The sequence below is a fragment of the Hyperolius riggenbachi genome, chromosome 6 (genome assembly GCF_040937935.1).
Source record: "Hyperolius riggenbachi isolate aHypRig1 chromosome 6, aHypRig1.pri, whole genome shotgun sequence".
NCBI classification, from domain to species: domain Eukaryota; kingdom Metazoa; phylum Chordata; class Amphibia; order Anura; family Hyperoliidae; genus Hyperolius; species Hyperolius riggenbachi.
This window is the reverse complement of record NC_090651.1, coordinates 5,908,918-5,932,542: the sequence shown is the minus strand read 5'-3', so window position 1 is coordinate 5,932,542 and position 23,625 is coordinate 5,908,918. Positions and strand designations below refer to the sequence as shown.

At 47.5% G+C, this 23,625-nt stretch overlaps 1 protein-coding gene across 1 annotated transcript; it reads right to left on the bottom strand.

Annotated features, from left to right (window-relative positions):
• Positions 1–468: 468 nt before the first annotated feature.
• On the bottom strand, positions 469–18,039 carry LOC137522335 (DNA fragmentation factor subunit alpha-like). The gene is made up of 4 exons (XM_068242375.1): positions 17,904–18,039; positions 7,073–7,234; positions 2,764–2,933; positions 469–1,377 (listed from the first exon to the last, which is right to left on the bottom strand). Exons 1-4 carry the CDS (start codon positions 17,986–17,988, stop codon positions 1,174–1,176), a joined length of 621 nt encoding a protein of 206 aa, XP_068098476.1. The 5' UTR covers positions 17,989–18,039; the 3' UTR covers positions 469–1,173.
• Positions 18,040–23,625: the final 5,586 nt, after the last annotated feature.

The following is a 23,625-nucleotide window of genomic DNA, read 5'->3' as shown; positions in this document are numbered from 1 at the left end:
TATTTATAAGGAATGACATATGGCAGCCTCCATATACCTCTCTCTTCAGTTCCCCTTTAAGGGGTGCTTTAAAGGTGGTACATTATTTTCTTGAAAAAACAGGAGTCCGTATGCTGAGATATATTGTTATTATTATTTACAGAGGTTCTTGAACACTCTTTTTTCAATTTACAACCCACAGTGATTCTGAGAAGAGTAATATATATATATATATATATACTCGGGAGATCCAAAATATAACAGCTTTGGGTTACACAAAAATAACCTGGATCTCCTTCCTTTTCCCACTCATTACTAACCAATAAATCTATTACAGCTGTCATATAACAGGTGTGAAGGCGTCTCCTCCCCTCCCACAGTGGGGAGATCTCCCAGCACTTGGCTTTGGAGGTGGTGACATCATTAGGTGGCATACATCAAGGGGTTAAAGGTCAGGGGTTAGGAAACAGCACTGGACTGAAGTCCATGAAAAGACAGAAAACTTTATTGACTGCACTGCAGATACAAAATCAGACGAGGACAGGCTTGCTGGATGGGGTGAGGGGAATGGCGGGCAGAACCCACTCCGGGCCTCCAACATCTCTCCTATCAGCAGCCAGTATACTCCAGTGTAACCAAGGCCTGTGTGATGTAACAGCCATCGCAAAATAACTCCTCCACCTCAGAGACCATGTGACTGCTATGCGCAGGTTTTCCAGCACAGACTAGTGATGTAACTCCCCATTACCCTCAGTCTAGCCGGGAAGAGGGGCAGGTCCCTGTATTTCTGTAACTCCCCATTATCCTCAGCCTAGCCTGGAGGAGGGGCGGGTTCCTGTATTTCTGTAACTCCCCATTATCCTCAGCCTAGCAGGGAAGTGGGGTGTATCTCTGTATTTCTGTACCTCCCCATTATCCTCAGCCTAGCCTGGAGGAGGGGCGGGTTCCGGTATTTCTGTAAATCCCCATTATCCTCAACCTAGCCGGGAAGAGGGGCACAACCATACGTTTCTGTAACTCCCCATTACCCTCAGTCTAGCCAGGAAGAGGGGCGGGTCCCTGTTTTTCTGGGAAATATGCTGATATAATGAATAATGTTACAATATGTAATATACAAACAATACGGTTACAAACGCGCTCCAAGCCGTATTCCAAGAGAAAGTCATTGATTTGGGGTGACATGTGAGTGGGACGTTAGGTTTGTATGTTTCCCTGGAGGTCCTCTTTAGCTTGCGCCATGATGTTCTGCGGTTTCCTCTGCAGTTTAGGGCTGAGTTTCTCCTTAGCGAGGCGGCAGACGCTTGTTAGTAAGTTCATGCGTTGCAGCGGCTCACACTTCGCTTGCGGCTGGTTTTGCACATTTCCATTTATATCTGAGGCAGACAACACGTTTTCCTTCTGCATGAGCAAAGCATGAGGATATTAAAGCGGAGCTCTCACTAAAATCACATCTCAATCAATAAGGCAGATCAGAATTAATCAATACAAAGATAGACCTAGCTGCTGGTTACTGGCAAACTATACTGGGGGCACCTATACCTGGCTACCTATACTGGGGGCATCTATGCCTGGCTACCTATACTGGCTGCACCTATACCTGGCTACCTATACTGAGGCACCTATACCTGGCTACCTATACTGGGGGCACCTATACCTGGCTACCTATACTGGGGGCATCTATGCCTGGCTACCTATACTGGCTGCACCTATACCTGGCTACCTATACTGGGGGCACCTATATCTGGCTACCTATACTGGGGGCATCTATGCCTGGCTACCTATACTGGCTGCACCTATACCTGGCTACCTATACTGGGGGCATCTATGCCTGGCTACCTATACTGGGGGCACCTATACCTGCTACCTATACTGGGGGCACCTATATCTGGCTACCTATACTGGTGGCACCTATACCTGGCTACCTACAGTATACTGGGGGCACCTATACCTGGCTACCTATACTGGGGGCACCTATACCTGGCTACCTATACTGGGGGCACTTATACATGGCTACCTATGCTGGGGGCACCTATACTGGGGGCACCTATACTGGGGGCACCTATACCTAGCTACCTATACTGGCTGAACCTATACCTGGCTACCTATACTGGGGGCACCTATACCTGGCTACCTATACTGGGGGCATCTATACCTGGCTACCTATACTGGGGGCATCTATACCTGGCTACCTATACTGGGGGCACCTATACCTGGCTACCTATACTGGGGGCACCTATATCTGGCTACCTATACTGGGGGCACCTATACCTGCTACCTAAACTGGCTGCAGCTATACCTGGCTACCTATACTGGGGGCACCTATACCTTGCTACCTATACTGGGGGCACCTATACCTGGCTACCTATACAGAGGGCACCTATACCTGGCTACCTATACTGGGGGCACCTATATCTGGCTACCTATACTGGGGGCACCTATACCTGCTACCTATACTGGCTGCAGCTATACCTGGCTACCTATACTGGGGGCACCTATACCTGGCTACCTATACTGGCTGCAGCTATACCTGGCTACCTATACTGGGGCACCTATATCTGGCTACCTATACTGGGGGCACCTATAACTCGCTATCTGTACTGGGGGGGACATATCCTCACAAGTTTGCCTCAGGCAGCAGAAACTCTAGAACCGGTCCTATGTAGAGGGCAGTAAAATGCTGCAATTTTCTGTCTGCAAGTGTGAATTTAACCCCAGAAGACATCATGAATGTGTTACACAGAGGAGTGCGACAGGGGGTTATGTGGGTGGAGCCAGAAAACGTACCCAGACAAGCGGTATTTGCCTCTGCGCAGTGGGCGTGCACACATCGGAGGAGGAGTCATCCATCTCTGAATAAAGAAAGATATTGGGCGGATCCTCTCTGCAGGGTTCCAGTTTTGGGGTATACATCGTTTCTTCTACTGGATCCTCGTCCATCCATGCCGTCCCTCCATCTGCAAGAAGCACACTTCAGCAACCACAATACTCAGCAAAAATATCACTTATTGAATACTCTGAATAAGGCTAGTTACACACCAGGACGTTGCGTTTTAGGGGACGTTATAGGTCGCATAACGTGCCCCTAACGCAATGCCTGGTGCTCTGTAATGTGGACGTCGGAGTGAGCCGCGTTGTGCAGCTCACTCTGGCGTCCGTGATGCCGTGATGCGCACTCTTGTGCGCTTGCGGCATCACGTGGTCCCACCCGGCCAATCACCGCACAGAGCGGCTGCTCCAGGAAGTAAACACTGCACGTCACTGAGTGCAGTGAATATTAATTAGCCATGTGCCCGGCCGCTCTCCGCTCCCCCCCTACATGACTGAGCATGTGCAAGCAGTCTAACGCGGCTTAGCCGCGGAGAACGCACAGCATGCAGCACTTTGCTGCGTTACAATGTAACCCAATGTGGGCAGTGTGAATACCCCACTTGTGTTACATTGCTGTGCGTTGGGGGAGCGTTACAGGCTGCACTAACGTGCGCCTGTAACGTCCCTGTGTGCAAGAAGCCTAAAGTGGAACTGTTTGTTGTGTTGAGATCAGTGATGGCGTGCTGCTGGAGCGTCTGTTGTCAGAGAGTTTCCTCACTTCCTGCTGACATCATTAGGGAATGTCCTCAATAGGAAATCATTCAGTAATTAGACTCCAGCAACCTTTATGGTGTGTACACACTTGAAAGATAAATGAAAGATATCAGACCAATTTTACCCCCTTCCATGTAGTATGAGAGCCACACCTACACAGTCTATTCTATGGAGCTGAACTCCCCATCAGACAGAAATCTTACCCCCTTCCATGTAGTATGAGAGCCACACCTACACAGTCTATTCTATGGAGCTGAACTCCCCATCAGATAAAATCTTACCCCCTTCCATGTAGTATGAGAGCCATACCTACACAGTCTATTCTATGGAGCTGAACTATCCATCAGACAGAAATCTTACCCCCTTCCATGTAGTATGAGAGCCACACCTACACAGTCTATTCTATGGAGCTGCACTCCCCATCAGACAGAAATCTTACCCCCTTCCATGTAGTATGAGAGCCATACCTACACAGTCTATTCTATGGAGCTGCACTCCCCATCAGACAGAGATCTTACCCCCTTCCATGTAGTATGAGAGCCATACCTACACAGTCTATTCTATGGAGCTGCACTCCCTATCAGACAGAAATCTTACCCCCTTCCATGTAGTATGAGAGCCACACCTACACAGTCTATTCTATGGAGCTGAACTCCACATCAGACAGAAATCTTACCCCCTTCCATGTAGTATGAGAGCCACACCTACACAGTCTATTCTATGGAGCTGCACTCCCCATCAGACAGAAATCTTACCCCCTTCCATGTAGTATGAGAGCCATACCTACACAGTCTAGTCTATGGAGCTGCACTCCCCATCAGACAGAAATCTTACCCCCTTCCATGTAGTATGAGAGCCACACCTACACAGTCTATTCTATGGAGCTGAACTCCACATCAGACAGAAATCTTACCCCCTTCCATGTAGTATGAGAGCCACACCTACACAGTCTATTCTATGGAGCTGCACTCCCCATCAGACAGAAATCTTACCCCCTTCCATGTAGTATGAGAGCCACACCTACACAGTCTATTCTATGGAGCTGCACTCCCCATCAGACAGAAATCTTACCCCCTTCCATGTAGTATGAGAGCCATACCTACACAGTCTATTCTATGGAGCTGAACTCCCCATCAGACAGAAATCTTACCCCCTTCCATGTAGTATGAGAGCCACACCTACACAGTCTATTCTATGGAGCTGAACTCCCCATCAGATAAAATCTTACCCCCTTCCATGTAGTATGAGAGCCACACCTACACAGTCTATTCTATGGAGCTGCACTCCCCATCAGACAGAAATCTTACCCCCTTCCATGTAGTATGAGAGCCATACCTACACAGTCTATTCTATGGAGCTGCACTCCACATCAGACAGAGATCTTACCCCCTTCCATGTAGTATGAGAGCCATACCTACACAGTCTATTCTATGGAGCTGAACTCCCCATCAGACAGAAATCTTACCCCCTTCCATGTAGTATGAGAGCCACACCTACACAGTCTATTCTATGGAGCTGAACTCCCCATCAGATAAAATCTTACCCCCTTACATGTAGTATGAGAGCCACACCTACACAGTCTATTCTATGGAGCTGCACTCCCCATCAGACAGAAATCTTACCCCCTTCCATGTAGTATGAGAGCCATACCTACACAGTCTATTCTATGGAGCTGAACTCCCCATCAGACAGAAATCTTACCCCCTTCCATGTAGTATGAGAGCCACACCTACACAGTCTATTCTATGGAGCTGAACTCCCCATCAGATAAAATCTTACCCCCTTCCATGTAGTATGAGAGCCATACTCTACACAGTCTATTCTATGGAGCTGAACTCCCCATCAGACAGAAATCTTTGCAAGACGCTGCACACAAACATGCTGTACACATGCAACAGATCAGTATCTGCAAAAGATCTGTTCCGGCAAAAGATCCGTTCCTGCAAAATGCATTCATAGTCTATGATATCTGCAGATCATCATACACACCTTGTTTAACAGACATTCATCTGCAGATCAGATCCACCAGGATGGATTTTCAGATCTGCAGATGATTGTCTGATCTGCAGATGTATGTCAGTTAAACAAGGTGTGTATGATGATCTGCAGATCTCATAGACTATGAATGCATTTTGCAGGAACGGATCTTTTGCAGATACTGATCTGTTGAATGTCTACAGCATGTTTGTGTGCAGCATCTTGCAAAGATTTCTGTCTGATGGGGAGTTCAGCTCCATAGAATAGACTGTGTGTGGCTCTCATACTACATAGAATGGGGTAAAATTGGTCTGTGGTCTTTCATTTTCAAAAGACTATGGTCTGATGCGTGTATGAGCCTTTATACAGAGCAGATGATTTGGGCGTGTGGCTTAGCAGGAATCTGACGCCAACGCTGATCAGTTAGGCCTCCTGCTGCTGGCGCCCAGCTCTACACCTATGCACTTCATGCGGGAATAGTAACCGATCAGCCAGATACTATATAGGTTTGTATTTAGGTGCCCATTAACGGTACAACTTTTCTTTCAGATTCCATCTTTCAACACAATTTGAACGATCAAAACTAATCGGAAAGCAATCATCGATTGTTCCCATTTACGGAACTGTTTAAGGCCTCTTGCACACTACATGTGATTTCGATTTTTTGATAGGTCCGATTTTGGATTACGATTAAAAATCTTAGCAACATTTTTTTAATCCGAATCCAAAATCAGATCAGATAAAAAAAAAAAAAAAGTCGGATTCCGATTTTTTTTTTATCGGATCTGATTTTGGCCTAAAGAAGGTTTTACATTGCAATTCGATCATAAAATCCAACTTTCGGAGTAATATTTTTTCCTTTTCCAATCAAGCAAAGAATCACTTCACATCGATTTGCGCCACACATGGTGCAGTTTTCTGTACAGTACAATTCGGTCATAAAAAATGTGTTGAAGATCAAATCTGAAGTAAAAAGTGTACCGTTAATGAGGGGGATTAATATGTAGGCGGCGGCGGGGGGGGGGGGGGGTTAATGTTAGGCACTAGGAGCGGGGATGAGGTTTTTTTTTGTTGGGGGGGGGGTGTTAGGTTTAGGCACTTAGAAAAGGAATTCGGGTTAGGCATTAGGTGGGGGATTCCTTTTAAGGAACTAGGGGCCGGGGCAGGTTCATGGGAAAGTGGACATGGAAATTAGTTTCTGTTGGTTTATTTCATTGCATTCTGTATCCCTGTTGGGGAGAATGTCCTCACTTCCTGTTTGCCTCCTGGGTGACACAAAGGACAGTAGAGGAAGTCACCACACATGATACACTGACAACAATAACACACTGAAGATTAACCCTTCCTACTCTCTCTAAACCTAAAAGAGGTTGGGTTACTTGGCTTTTTTAGGCTGTAGACGACAACCGGTGTTACTGCAGACTTAATTGGAAAGCTACCAATCCAGCCCACAAGGAGCACCTAGGCCTTCCCACATTGTCACTACTAGGTTTCCTTTGGAGCCCCGCCTCCGCCAGGTTATAGCTCCGCCTACCTGGCCTGGTGCGGGCCCATTTCTTGCTCCCGATGAGGGCGATGAACTCGGTGCTGTCAGGAAGGCAGAGGAAGAAGTCGTCACTGTCCACCCTGGTTCCATCTTTTGCCAGGACCACAGAAATACTGACTTTCAGTGCGTTCAGTTTGTGGACCTGCAGAGCTTGAAATAACACAAGGTAGCGGTCATACAAAGTGCACAAAGCAGACTTATCGTAAAATCGATATTCCCCATAAATCCCACATAAATCATTGGAAACCTGCTTTAGCTGAGCGGGAGGTGCTCAGGTATAATAATGTCCCACGCGTACTCACAGGAAGATTCTGCTGGCAAAATGAGGCATGTTGGAGGTTTAACTACAGTTACCTAAAAGAGAAACTCCAGTGCTTCATTTTGACCATAATTATGTATAAATGATTTAGTCAGTATTTTCCCATTGTAAAATCTTTCTTCTCCCTGATTTACATTCTGACATTTATCACATGGTGACATTTTTACTGCTGGCAGGTGATGTAGCTTCTGCTTGCTTTTTTGGCAGTTGGAAACAGCTGCAAACAGCTATTTCCCACAATGCAACAAGGTTCATAGACAGGACACTGCCAGGAAAATGGTCCTCAGAGTTTCTTGTGGGAGGGGTTTCACCACAATATCAGCCATACAGCGCCCCCTGATGGTCCGTTTGTGAAAAGGAATAGATTTCTCATGTAAAAGGGGGTATCAGCTACTGATTGGGATGAAGTTCAATTCTTGATCACGGTTTCTCTTTAAAGGGCAGTACAGTAAAACAACCACAAGATGTCACTGTGTGTATCAGGGCTGTGGAGTCGGAGTTGGAGTCGAGGAGTCGGGGCAATTTTGGGCACCCGGAGTCGAAGTCGTGGTTTCAGAGACTGAGGAGTCGGAGTCAGGAGTCGGAGTCGCATGATTTTTGTACAAAATCCACAGCCCTGTTAAGTATTAGACCAGGGGTCTCAAACTCAATTTACCTGGGGGCCGCAGGAGGCAAAGTCAGGATGAGGCTGGGCCGCATGAGGGATTTCACACAAAAAAAAGTCCTCAAATGTCATTATTAACTGTTTTAATTATTTCTTCTGAACATGACGTGTCCTACCTTATAGTTCGCTTCAGTGTTTCCATTACAAGTAATCCGCTGTGTCCCCGACGCAAAACGAGGGCTGCCCGGGGGGCAATCCGCCGACATTTCCTGGAAGGGGCAGAGCTTTCAGCTTCAGTTCTGCCCCTCCTGACGTCAATCGCGGCGGATCGCCGCCTCTGCCCGCCCCTCTCACTCTTCCTTCACAGAGAGGGGCGGGGAGAGGCAGCGATTGACGTCAGGAGGGGCAGAGCTACAGCTGGAAGCTCTGCCCCTCAGCGCAGTCGTGGATGTTTGCCCGGGGGATTTGGGGGCTCTGCAGCCCTCGTTTAGCAGCGGGGATGTGGCGGATCACTTGGGAGCACTGAAGCGAACTATAAGGTAAAATAGTTCATTTCCGTGTCTCTTTTGCTTTTGCTGGCGAGGGCCACAAAATATTGTACCGAGGGCCGCCAATGGCCCGCGGGCCGCGAGTTTGAGACCCCTATATTAGACTAAGGAGTCGGAGTCGAGGAGTCGGAATCTGAGAAATTTTGGGCACCCGGAGTCAGAGTTGGAGTCGGAGTCGTGGCTTCAGAAACTGAGGAGTCGGAAGATTTTTGTACCGACTCCACAGCCCTGGTGTGTATACTGCGATGGTGATTTTTATGGGATTGTCATTTCCTGTATTCTCTCTGTTCTAAATAAGCTGCATTTCCTGATGGTGGTTTAGGACATATCGCTGTATATTTTCTTCATTAAAACTCCCCCGGCGGTAAGATTACTTCCAGATTTTATTGCTTAAAAGCGGTACATTTTTTTCACAAGCTTTTATACCCTATAAATCATACTGCTAGATAGATCTGTCATCTGTGGCAGCCCTGCACATTACACACCTTCCATGGATCCAACTCGGGATTACCACTCTGAGCTACAGAATTCCATCCCGAGCCTGACTCGGGGTTACCGTCAAGATAGTTAAAGGATACCCGAAGTGACAAGTGACACGATGAGATAGACATGGGTATGTACAGTGCCTAGCACACTAATAACTAGGCTGTGTTGCTTTTTTTCTTTCTCTGCCTGAAAGAGTTAAATATCAGGTATGTAAGTGGCTGACTCAGTCCTGACTCAGACAGGAAGTGACTACAGTGTGACCCTCACCGATAAGAAATTCCCCTTTTTATCTCTTTCCTGCTCTCAGAAGCCATTTTCTGCTAGGGAAGTGTTTTATAGTTGGAATTTCTTATCAGTGAAGGAAGTGTGAAAAGGAGGGATTAAGGGAGTCATCTGGCTACCTATACTGGAGGGAAAGGGGGGAGGAGTCATATGGCTACCTATACTGGGGGGTCATCAGGCTCGCTATACTAGGGGAAGGGGGAGGAGTCATCTGGCTACTTATACTGGAGGGAAAGGGGGGAGAAGTCATCTGGCTACCTATACTGGAGGGAAAGAGGAGAGGGGTCATCTTGCAACCTATACTGAAAGGTGGGGGGGAGGGGGGAGGAGGGATTAAGGGAGTCATCTGGCTACCTATACTGGGGGGACGGGAGGTCATCTGGCTACCTATACTGGAGGGAAAGAGGGGAGGGGTCATCAGGCTACCTATACTGGAGGGAAAGGGGGGAGGAGTCATCTGGCAACCTATACTGGAGGGAAGGGGGGAGGGGTCATCTGGCTACCTATACTGGGGGGAGGGGAGGTCATCAGACTACCTATACTGGAGGGAAGGGGGAGGGGTCATCTCGCTACCTATACTGAACAGGGGTGGCTGGTGACAACGGCCTTGGGCGGTAAAGAGTACAAATCCGGCCCTGAGTACAGCTAGAATCCCTCTACCGTCCTGACTGGATCGGAAGGGCAGACTGATTGCTATAAGAGAATTACGGATGTGCCGAAAATCTCCTGTATGGTTACCTCAATAGAAATGCATGTCGTCATTGTCACTTTGCATCAAACTGGCCTTAAATTGCTGCTACAAATATTCCCCCTGAAGGAACCATTTACCGGATCATCAAGAACTTCGAGGTGAGAGGAATGAAGAAGCCTGGGGGACATTTGAGACTCTCCAGCATGTGACGTCTCTTCCTCAGAAGTCGGCTATCGTGTGGGCGTGGCTGGATAGTGTGTGGGCGTGGCTGGATAGTGTGTGGGCGTGGCTGGATAGTGCGCTTGTTAAAGAGAAACCGTAACCAAGAATTGAACGTCATCCCAGTCAGTAGCTGAGACCCCCTTTCCCATGAGAAACCTATTCCTTTTCTCTAATAGATAATGGGGGGGGGGGGGGGGGGGGGTTGCTGTCTGTGAACCTCGCTGCATTGTGGGAAATAACAGCTTTTTCATCTGCCAAGCAAGCAGTATCTCCCTCTGTCTATAAAAACAAACATACAACCTTTTAGCCTATCACATTGTTAGGGGGTGTGGTTATAGAGATAATGGCAGTTTGTGCTGTTTTTTCATGTCTGCCAGTAGTAAAGATGACACCACGCAGGCTGATTGTGGGTCAAACAATAAGAATAAATAACACAGCGAATATCAATCATTTCTTGATCTCGCTTCTATCTTTTAGCGTCTCACTTTGCAATGTATTGCTTATTTTCCCCACTTTTCGCTAAACTTCCTCTTTAAAGGGGTTCTGTGGAGCCCTGCAATAAACAAAAACAGACACTTACCTGGGGCTTCTATCAGTCCTCTGTCGCTGTCATGTCCCGCGCAGTCCTCCTCCGATCGCCCATTTCCCGTCGCCGGTTCCGGACAATTATTCGTCTAACAAGATGAATAATGCGCGCTCCCGCTCGTGTCTCTGGGAGCTTACTGTGCAGTACGAGGTTTTCTTGTACTGTGCCTGTGCAGTAAGCTCCCGGAGACGCGAGCGGGAGCACGCACGTGCGCGGCCGCGCAGCCACAGATGCGTGACACACGTAATTAGAACAGGACCGGCGGCAGGGAACGGGTGATCGTAGGAGGACGGCGCGGGACATGACAGCTACAGGGGGCTGATAGAAGCCCCAGGTAAGTGTCTGTTTATGTTTATTGCAGGGCTCCACAGAACCCCTTTAAGAGCCCGGCCTTTGACACGGGAGACTAGGGTTTGAATCTTGGCTGTATGCAGCTTATAAATGGACCAATGGAAGGAAACCACTGCGACATGTGACTGGTCGGTTTTGAAGCTGCATACATTTGCATAAAATAAGCATAACAATTTGCACCAACCTGGAATTATTTCGATCTCAATTTTTGGACTACAAGGAAGGGCTTCAGATAAGCCAAGAAAAACATAACTGACAGTGCAAAAAGCTGCAGGACCTGCAAGGACTGGACAGCAGGAGGTGTGAAGTTATCTTCTCTGGTGAATCCTCTCCCAGACTGCTCGAGACATCTGAAGGAGTCAGCGGTGTAACTACGATCCCGACCCCCCCTCCCCTAATGGTCACACCCCTTCCCTTGCCACCACTTGGTGGCACTCACAGCCTGGGGGCCCATCTCACATCCCTCCCCCTGGTGACACTCACAGCCTGGGGGCGGGGCCATCTCACACCCCTCCCCCTGGTGACACTCACAGCCTGGGGGCGGGGCCATCTCACACCCCTCCCCCTGGTGCCCCTCACAGCCTGGGGGCCCATCTCACACCCCTCCCCCTGGTGACCCTGACAGCCTGGGGGCCCATCTCACACCCCTCCCCCTGGTGACCCTGACAGCCTCGGGGGGCATCTCACACCCCTCCACCTGGTGACACTCACAGCCTGGGGGCGGGGCCATCTCACACCCCTCCCCCTGGTGCCCCTCACAGCCTTAGGGCCCATCTCACAAGGGTCATAAAACAAGTGTGGCTATCAGGACCATCACACCCATAACCAGGGCCGCATTTGTACTTTTTACCACCCAAGGCCCACTATCAGCAGCTGCCCCCGGACCGACAACATCCTAAACGTCCCACCCAACATGGCAGGGATTAGATTGTAGGCTCCTCTAAGGACAGTTAGTGATTAGTAATGGCAGGGATTCGATTGTAAGCTCTTTGGTGAGTGACAGGCAGCTCAGAGATCACTGTGAGTGCCCATTTGCTGCCCCTTCATCCCCCGAGCGCCAGCTGTTTGTAGCCACCCAATTCTACGTGCAAACCCTAGCGTAGCAAGAAAAATGTTTGGCAGGCTAACCACTACTGCCACCCTACAGCCCGCCCCTTGCTTTCCTGGTGCCCTAGGCCATGGCCTATGCGGCCTTGACTGAAATCCGGCCATGCCCATAACAAGTGCAGCCACAAAACTCCTGATCTGAAGGATGGGCCCCTGTATCGGGGGAGGAGAGGCTTAGAAGTCGGGGCCCCAAAACAGCTCCGTCCCCCCTACTGTGATTGTGGGGGCTGCACCCCTCTAGTTACACTCCTTGAAGGAGAACAGTAAACAGTGAGGCATCCTAAGTCCATGGGTGGGCTTCCTTCTCATCCGGGGATGGAGCGGCCTCACTCACAATCCTACCCAGAAACACGACTATGAATAACAAAAGGCAGCAAAATGTCCTCCAAGAACAATGCGGGCACAATATGGAGATCATTCGCTCCAATCAAAGCATCAGCGTTCAGCTCTGCCGTTTGTATTCAGTTGTGTGATGTAGATACATCTGACCGCCTATCAGAAGCTACACGCATCGTCGTTCAAACTACGAGCGTTTGCTGATTATTTTAAGCGCTGTCGATTTTGCAAATCGCCCTAAAATCGCTTGTGTAATGATTTCCATTGAAATCGCAAACACGCTTCATGTACCAGTTGTGAGCGTTTGTGTTCAATAGAAAGTATAGTATTCAATATAAAGTTTGTGTTCAATAGAAATTGCAAAGCGCTTTAAAAAGCGCTTTGTAAAGTGATTTCCCGAGCGCTTTTATAAATAAATACATTGTATTTATTAATTTCCGGGTACAAGAGTTCACTTCCTGACTGACGTCAGGAAGTGTCAAAATTAATCGCTCAGCAAAAGCGCTTAGAAAAGCACTTTTGTAAGCGTAAATCGCAGGGAAAAGCTCTTCAAAAATCACAGTAAAAATCACTCTGCGCTTGCGATAGCTCTGGACGTTTATAATGTGAACCAGTGACGTCGCTAGGGGCTTTGATCCAGGGCACCGCCCCCGAAGCTGTGATGACGTGACCGATGTCATCACACCGGGCGCTGTTACCAATGTGAAGGACGCCAGGGGAGGAAGTTGGAAGTAGATGGAGGCTGTGCCTGCGGGGATCGGAACGGAAGGTGAGTTTTTAACCACACTATGCCCACTCCCCCCCGCCACTCTGCACAGCCTGATCTGGGGAACTTTGGGGCACCTTCCTATCTAACCTACACTGGAGTCACCTACCTATCTAACCTATGCTGGGGGCACCTTCCTATCTAACCTATACTGGGGGTACCTACAGTGGCTTGCAAAAGTATTCGGCCCCCTTGAAGTTTTCCACATTTTGTCACATTACTGCCACAAACATGAATCAATGTTATTGGAATTCCACGTGAAAGACCAATACAAAGTGGTGTACATGTGAGAAGTGGAACAAAAATCATACATCATTCCAAACATTTATTACAAATCAATAACTGCAAAGTGGGGTGTGCGTAATTATTCGGCCCCCTGAGTCAATACTTTGTAGAACCACCTTTTGCTGCAATTACAGCTGCCAGTCTTTTAGGGTATGTCTCTACCAGCTTTGCACATCTAGAGACTGAAATCCTTGCCCATTCTTCTTTGCAAAACAGCTCCAGCTCAGTCAGATTAGATGGACAGCGTTTGTGAACAGCAGTTTTAAGATCTTGCCACAGATTCTCGATTGGATTTAGATCTGGACTTTGACTGGGCCATTCTAACACATAGATATGTTTTGTTTTAAACCATTCCATTGTTGCCCTGGCTTTATGTTTAGGGTCATTGTCCTGCTGGAAGGTGAACCTCCGCCCCAGTCTCAAGTCTTTTGCAGTCTCCAAGAGGTTTTCTTACAAGATTGCCCTGTGTTTGGCTCCATCCATCTTCCCATCAACTCTGACCAGCTTCCCTGTCCCTGCTGAAGAGATGCACCCCCCGAGCATGATGCTGCCACCACCATATTTGACAGTGGGGATGGTGTGTTCTGAGTGATGTGCAGTGTTAGTTTTCCGCCACACATAGCGTTTTGCATTTTGGCCAATAAGTTCAATTTTGGTCTCATCTGACCAGAGCACCTTCTTCCACATGGTTGCTGTGTCCCTCACATGGCTTGTGGCAAACTGCAAACGGGACTTCTTATGGATTTCTTCTTGCCACTCTTCCATAAAGGCCAACTTTGTACAGTGCATGACTAATAGTTGTCCTAGGGACAGTCTCCCACCTGAGCTGTAGATCTCTGCAGCTCGTCCACAGTCACCATGGGCCTCTTGATTGGATTCCTGATCAGAGCTCTCCTTGTTTGGCCTGTGAGTTTAGGTGGATGGCCTTGTCTTGGTAGGTGTACAGTTGTGTCATACTCCTTCCATTTCTGAATGATCGCTTGAACAGTGCTCCGTGGGATGTTCAAGGCTTTGGAAATCTTTTTGTAGCCTAAGCCTGCTTTAAATTTCTCAATAACTTTATCCCTGACCTGTCTGGTGTGTTCTTTGGACTTCATGGTGTTGTTGCTCCCAATATTCTCTTAGACAACCTCTGAGGTCCTCACAGAGCAGCTGTATTTGTACTGACATTAGATTACACACAGGTGCACTCTATTTAGTCATTAGCACTCATCAGGCAATGTCTATAGGCAACTGACTGCACTCAGACCAAAGGGGGCCGAATAATTACGCACACCCCACTTTGCAGTTATTTATTTGTAAAAAATGTTTGGAATCATGTATGAGTTTCGATCCACTTCTCACATGTACACGACTTTGTTGGTCTTTCATGTGGAATTCCAATATAATTGTTTCATGTTTGTGGCAGTAATGTGACAAAATGTGGAAAACTTCAAGGGGGCCAAATACTTTTGCAACCCACTGTATATGGAGGCTGCCATGTTTATTTCCATTTAAGTAATACCAGTTACCTGGCAGCCCTGCTGATCCTCTGCCTCTAATACTTTCAGCCATAGCCCCTGAACAAGCATGCAGCAGATCTGGTGTTTCTGACATGATTATCAGATCTGACAAGATTAGCTGCATGCTTGTGTCTGGTGTCAGTTAGACACTTCTGCAGCCAAATAGATCAGCAGGGCTGCCAGGCAACTGGTATAGTTTAAAAGGAAATAAACATGGCAGCCTCCATAGTCTTCTTACTTCAGTTGTCCTATAAAAATAAAGAAAATCCTAAGAACCCCCTATGAGGAGATGGACTAGTCCAAAACCTGTCAGTAATGTCAGATTTCTACTACATACTGTAAGTGGCAGCAACATGGGAGAAAAGTAATTTATGGCTCATTTTACTCCGGAAGAAACGTACTTCTTATTTGTCTGTGTTGACATGTATTTTAAATGTTAAGATTTTCGCAATAGAGGTCCTTTAAAGAGAACCCGAGGTGTGTTTAAAGAATATTATCTGCATACAGAGGCTGGATCTGCCTATACAGCCCAGCCTCTGTTGCTATCCCAAACCCCACTAAGGTCCCCCTGCACTCTGCAATCCCTCATAAATCACAGCCGTGCTGTGAGGCTGTGTTTACATCTGTAGTGTCAGTCTCAGCTGCTCCCCCGCCTCCTGCATAGCTCCAGTCCCTGCCCTCGTCCCTTCCCTCCAATCAGCAGGGAGGGAAGGGATGCAGGCGGGGACTGGAGTTCTGCAGGAGGCGGGGAGAGCAGCAGACTGACACTATAGAGATAAACACGGCCAGCTCTGACAAGCTGTTTGTCAGCAGCGTGGCTGTGATTTATGAGGGATTGCAGAGTGCAGGGGGGCCTTAGGGGGGTTTGGGATAGCAACAGAGGCTGGGCTGTATAGGCAGATACAGCCTGTGTATGCAGATAATATTCTTCAAACCCACCTCGGGTTCTCTTTAAGTAGGCCATACATGCTTTGATTTTCTCTAGCAGATCTGATCACTCTATAATGCTACGAGCCGCAATCATCGTAATTGATTGATTCACAGCAAAAATTTACCAAAATTATGATCAGATTGGATGGAAAAAACTTGGTGGATTGGACACAGCAGGGGAGCAGCGGTAGTTTGACAGACGATCATATTGTATAGAATCGTGCAAAGCTGTGGTTCAATCGACTTTCAATACATTGTATGGTGAAATCTAATGAAAATATGTGCGCAGTGTGGACGGGATTCAATCCCTCCGTGATCAGATTCAGATCAGAGAGGGATCGATTGTTCTGCCACATTGTGTGGCAATCTACAGCTGTATACACACCATGCAAGTCAGATACTACTTGAGGGAGTGATCAGATCGATATTGAAATCTGAAATCAACTGGATATAAAAGAAAGCTAGCATACATGTGATTTTTCCAGATTTCTGATCATTTTTACAATTAGATATCGATTGAAATTGACACACACACAACAATAGCCAGTATTTCCATTGATATTTTCCGGCATGTCCAATCTGCTTCAGATCGAGAAAGATCGATTTTGAGCTGGTATCAGTCTCTGGCAATCAGGAGGCTGAACAATTTTTTGCCTGCTCTTTTTATTGCTTGGATCTGAGGTGAAAATGCATTATGGTGGTCATACATCAGGTGACTTGGCGGCCAATCGACCATCCAATTCGATTATAATCAGATGAAAATTGGTGCCACCAAGTGCATGCCCCACCGACAATGCAATCAATTTTGGCCAAAATTGTTCGCATATATTGGCTGGACATGCTGGAAGATGTTAGGTCGTCGTGGTCGATCGGGTGTGCAGCGGTAAGGGCGAGCGCGATAGCGGAAGGAGTGGTGAAAGCGACTAAACGTCCAACGACTGTATCTGTATAAATGTACATGTAACGTGTGCATTTATATATTACCTGTCCCATGTCGCAGTGTCCGTCTGTCCTCCGAATCCCCGCTCTTCTGTTAACCCCATACATGCTGCCGGCGCATAGCACGCCGGTGTGATGTCACACGCTACGCTGTCAGCGTGTATGCGACTATGGAATAGCAGCGGATTTAGAAGACAGACGGGACAGGTAATGTATAAACGCGCACATTACTTACACATTTATACATTAGGGGAACAGCAGCGAGTTTGAAATCGTTTGGGAATTGGCCTTCAGTGTGTGGGCAGCCAACAGATCTTACTCCAATCAGATTGGAGAGAGATCTGTCTCTTGGTCGAATCTACCCATCAGTGCTATATGTATGGCCGCCTTGAGGCTTCATTCACATCTAAAATCGAAATTGCTGACGGGAGCGATTTTCGATTTGTTTGAGCGTTTTTTCCCCCCTCCCGGCGCTCCACCAGTTTGTAAGCGCTTTTGCAGAGCGATTCCGTTTCTCTGATGTCAGGAAGTGAACTTTTTGACCCGGAAAAGAATAAATACAATGTATTTATTCTTAAAATCGCAATCGCCCCACAAAGCGTTTTTGTGAGCATTTAGCGCCCTTCCTATACCTTCCATTGTAGCCAAATCACCCCAAAAATGGTACAGGCACCGCATTGGGAAGCGTAAAGCGGGCACAACGCGCTGATATGAACCTTCTCCTAGAGATTCACTGTAGAAGCGTTTTGTGGGCGATTTTGAAAATCGCCTGCGCAGGAAAAAAAAGTCAAAAACGCCCCTCGTGTGAATAAACCCTTACAGTCCAGGTTCCCTTTAGGCGGTCGTATTGCTCCTGCTCCCTTACCTTTCTCCTTCAGCTCCTGCAGAGAGGCTACACACACCTCATGCCTCGCCTTGCTCGCCCGGACAGTGAATATACAGTGCTTCATGCTGTACACAGAAGATGGCTGCACCCAGGAAGGAGAGGTGTCTTCTCTGATAACAGCCCCTCCAGGTGAGATCTCAGGTATGTGCAGAGAGGCGGCACTAAACAGGTTTAACCCTCCCTCTGCCAGGGGGAACCTGGAGGAGGCCCAAGTGTAGGTTGAGGCTTCACAAACATTTAGATTATAAACAGTGTTTACGGAGGGAAAGTTATTTATTTCATGCATTCATACAACAGACCTTCTGTTAATCACATCACTTGCTGACCCTTAGGGCCATTTTCCACTAGTGTGCTGAATCGCTAAATCGCAAAACACTACTGATTTACAAATTGCTAAGTGTTGCCATTAACGCAGGAATCGCGGTAAGCATTTTCCACTACCATGAATCCATTTTGCCCAAAGCGCGATCGCGAGCAATTTTTTACGCAATTTTCCAATGCAAGGGCTCTGCGTATGCACAATCACAATCATAATCGCGTAAAAAATTAGTGACAAAGCGCAATCGCTAGTGTTTACCGATTGTGATTGATAGCGGAAAAGGGCCCAGCAGACGTGATAAGTGAAGAAAAAAAAAAGGATTCACTTACCTGGAGCTTCTCCCCACCCCCCTGTGCCCGCGCCATACTGGAATGATCTTTCAGTCCCTTGCCACGGCTCACTGTTTGACGGTCACCATCTACTACGCCTGCGCAGCCCTGGCCACACGCGTCTTCGTTCACGCTCTCATCGCTGGAAGCGTCCTGCGCAGTAGAGATTTTCTTGTACCGCTCCTGCGCAGTATGATCATGGCGCAAACGAGGATGTGCGCAGCCAGAGCCATGCCAGCACAGTGGCTGTCCACTTGTAAGTCAGCGGTGAAGCAATGGAGCCGTGGCGGGGACCGGAGGATCTTCGAGTTCCGGCGCGGGACAGGACGGCTGCAGGGGGACGGGGACTGGAGGATCTTTGAGTACCGGCGCAGGACAGGACGGCTGCAGGGGGCGGGGACCGGAGGATCAAGTACCGACGCGGGACAGGACGGCTGCAGGGGGCGGGGACCGGAGGATCTTCGAGTTCCGGCGTGGGACAGGACGGCTGCAGGGGGCGGGGACCGGAGGATCTTTGAGTACCGGTGCAGGACAGGAAGGCTGCAGGGGGCGGGGACCGGAGGATCTTTGAGTACCGGCGCGGGACAGGACGGCAGCAGAGGGCGGGGACCGGAGGATCTTTGAGTACCGGCGCAGGACAGGACAGCTGCAGGGGACGGAGACCAGAGGATCTTTGAGTACCGGCGCGGGACAGGACGGCTGCAGAGGGCGGGGAGAAGCCCCAGGTAAGAAAATCTCTTTTTTACATGTATATTCAGGTCCGCTTTAAAAGATCTTTTCAATCTAATGTCCGTGCTATAATCTATCAGTAGTTTCTGAACAACACCAGAAACAAGCATGCAGCTAATCTTGTCAGATCTGACAGTAATGTCAGAAACATCTGATCTGCTGCATGCTTGTTCAGGGGCTATGGCTGAAAGTATTTTTGCAGGCAATCTGCATTGTTCAAAAGGAAAGAACTATGGCAGTCTCCCTATCCCTCTCACAATCCAAGGGGATCAGGAGCCGACCCCCGACAGGTGACATCCATCAGAGGGGTGTACGGCCCTTTAGAGACACAGGATTAGGGGGACAGCCAGGCAACTTGCATTGTTTAAAAGGAAATAAATATGGCAGCCTCCATCTCCCTCTCACCTCGGGTTCCCTTTTAGCTGTCCTTCAGCCTAATAATGTCCAATCAGCTTTCGACTAAACACAAAGGAGACAGTAGTCCATAGTTGTAGGAAATTTTATTTTATTAGACATAAATCTCCAAAAATAGACTTTTCTGTACAATTAAATGCTCGCAAAATAGAAAAAAAGTACTTTTATACACCAGGGTCATTATAGAAAATAGTGATTAGATCTGATTACAGATGACATACGAGGGGGTGCTGATCAGTTCCGGCTTTGCCCCCCTCTACATAAAATGTAAAAACAAGTGTGGGGATATATGGCAGCGTGATATCCTACTATGTAGTATAACTGCAAATATCGTCTTAAAACATTTACTTTTAGTGAGAAGCTGTGATGTCAGAGGCACAAGCAAGTTTCCCATCCTCGGAGTTATGGGCTGACATGAAGTATTTGTTTCTCCAGGAAAGTCAGCAAATGACAGATGTCACACACAGTGGGGGAGACATGTCCTTCCTACAGCACTGTCACACAACCTGAATATTGTGTTTAAAGATCTGACATTTCACCATTGCAGATGAGCCCTGTAGTGGACCATCCCCAACCTCAAATAACCCGGCAACCTGTGATGCTGTCCATAAGCTGATTGAAGACCGGCAAAGATCCACAATAAAAAGATACAGGACACCTCACAGGAGCGCGTTGGTTTTTTTTTTTTTATCACCAATTTCTTAGACATACAAAGGCTTTCAGTGAAGTGGGTACTGAAATAACTGACAAGTGATCAGAAGAGACAAGGTAAAACATCTAAAGCCGTTTTGGCCCATTTTGAAGCAGCACAGGACTTTTTGGCCAGGTTAGTGACTGAGGATGAAGCCCAGTCCACATCCTGAAATCAAGGCATAGCCAAAGAAATGGCACCACTGTGGGTCCGGAGGCCAAAGAACCTTTGCGCACAGAAATTGGCCGGAAAAGCTATGGTGTCAGTTTTCTGGGAAAAGATGGCAGCGGACTAAGTACCTCAGGCCTTTAGGATCACTGGACAGTATTATGCCAACTAGTTGGAGGAGGTAAATAAGACAAAACGCCATGGAAAGTCGACCAAAGGGATCCTTTTTATTTTTTGCAAGACAATGCACCAGTTGAACACCCTGGGTTTCCTATTGGTTCACCCTCTCCCCCACACATGTGACCTGGCCCCTTCAGACTCTTATCTGTTCCCAAACTTGAAGAAACACCAGAATGGGCAATGCATTGAGGACATTTCTGATGTCAAACATGCTGAGGAGAGCTGGTTTGAGGCCAGGGCTGTGGAGTGGTAGAACAATCATCAAACTCAAACGGACTCCTTAGTTTATGAAACCCCCGACTCAAGGTACCTAAAATAGCTGGACTCCAACTCCGTAGTCTAAGGGCTGGTTCAGACGGACGTTTGGAGGCGTCGCGTTCGTTGGCGTTGCGGCGGCGGACTTTCAGCAGCGTTCGTGTTGCGGTCACGTTTTTTCTTCCCATAAGGGGACATCAGCCGTCCCGGTTAACAGTCCCTGGAAGATACATGTAGCTTCCAGGGGCTCCTTGAACGCCAGGGAAAATCGGGACCCGAACGCCACATTCGCGCAAACGCGCTTGAAAGCTTGGTACAAACATTCCCATTCACTTGAATGGGAGCGTTTAACACCAAGCCCCGAGCGCTGGCTGTAAACGCTCCGCAAGCGTCCATCTAAACCAGCCCTAATACTTACCAGGGCTGTGGATTTGGTACAAAAGTCATCCAACTCCTCCTTAGTGTATGAAACCACCGACTCCAACTAAAGCTACCCAAAACTGCTCCAACTCCACAGCCCTGTTGAGGCTCAACCAAAGGACTTTTATTTCAGGGAAAAGCCATGAACTTCCCAGCACCCCCTCATATAGAGGTAACGATTGCATTGTACGTTTGTGTAAACCACAGTCTGGTAAACAAAGACCCATAATGTCACCATTACAGGAACAGGAAGTGATGTCGCCATAACAGGAAGTGAGTGATGCCACCTAACAGAGGACTAAAATGTGCAGCACACATGTATGTCAACTTGGCACATATACGATTGTGATGTCACCTGATTAACATGGGCTGTACTGCGCAGCACTCTATCTAAACTGCTACATATCTGATTACATGATGAGGAGGCGGGGCCTGAAGTGATAAAATAAATACAAGATGGGGGCAGGGAGGGCCACTTACCTCCAGACACGGCACATCACAGAAGTAAAAGTAACGTTTTCCCTGGCCTGAGAGTATATTTCGGGAGATTAGGGGGTGGGACTTATCTCCATAGATAGTGACTGATGGCGCAGTTTATTAACACATGCTCATGCTTGCAGAGCCACTGTAATGTCATGATGCTGCAAGAGGAGGAAATGCCTAGCAAGGGTTAAACCTCTCCAGCCCTGGAGTGTACCGCGCAGCTCCGGCCCCTGTGATTGGCTGGAGAACTTCTGTCACACTATGCAGATCGTCCGATGCTGCAGCCGGCACCATCTCTGCACACTACGTTCAGCTCATGCCTGTTCTACAGTCCATTATGCACCAGTCAGTAATTACAACAGATATGCTAAAATTCTATAAACCGTGACCATTTGATTTTTAGGATCAATTGTAAAAAAAAAAAACCTACGCAATATGTGACGAAAATCGACACAAAAGAATTCTATGATTGACATACAGAATTTTGTGGATCGGAATGTTGGATTTCATGATCGTATTTGAGGAGAAAGTGCCCTAATCTACCTGATTATGGGAATGATATTTACCATCAGATCACTTATGATCCTGCAAATCTGACCGAATGTCGAAGGTCATGAGTTAACCTACTATGGCTTCAATTCACTAAGCTTTATCGAGCGTTTGATAATTTACGTCATGAGTGAAATCCAATGTATTATCGATAAAATGTTCAATAAATCTAGAACACCTTAGTGAATTCAAAATGAGATTTTACTGAGGTAAATTATCCAACGTTCGATGAAGGGTTTGATAAAGCTTAGTGAATTGAGGCCAATGGGTTTATAGCATTTGATTTGTGTGGCCTTTGGAAGGATAGCGTTAATGTGACACCTCACTGACCAATCCCATGATTTGGGGGAGGGGTTTAGGGTCCTGTTTATAAAGCGGTGATTATTCTTTACTGCATCGCTGCTGCTTCTGTATCTCTGGTTATTTATTGTATTTATAAAGCCCTGATAGGGACATGTGACATGTACAGTGATGAAGCAGGGAGGACTCATAACTTTATAGATCATTATCACACAAATGTCAGCAATCTATTGGAAACCCCTCAACCCGAGTGGCCGTTCACAACTTAAAGGAAACCCGAAGTGACGTGTGACATGAGATAGACATGGGTATGTACAGTGCCTAGCACACTAATAACTAGGCTGTGTTCCCTTTATTCTTTCTCTGCCTGAAAGAGTTAAATATCAGGTATGTAATTGGCTGACTCACTCCTGACTCAGACAGGAAGTGACTACAGTGTGACCCTCACTGATAAGAAATTCCAATTATAAAACGGCTTCTGAGAGCAAGAAAGAGATAAAAAGGGGAATTTCTCATCAGTGAGGGTCACACTGTAGTCACTTCCTGTCTGAGTCAGGACTGAGTCAGACACTTACATACCTGATATTTAACTGTTTCAGGCAGAGAAAGAAAAAAGGAATCCAGCCTAGTTATTTGTGTGCGGAGTATTGTACATACACATGTCTATCTCGTCATGTCACCTCGGGTATCCTTTAATGGTATGCAAAAGCATCGACACACCACCGATTACATGAATTAATCCGTCTGATCATATGACATTCGATCAGTCGCTATTCTGTACACAGTCTGGGCCGTTCTCCACTCACTGGCGTGAGTCTTGCAGGAATGCACGCCGGCTCTTGAAGTGACGCGACTGTGCATGCA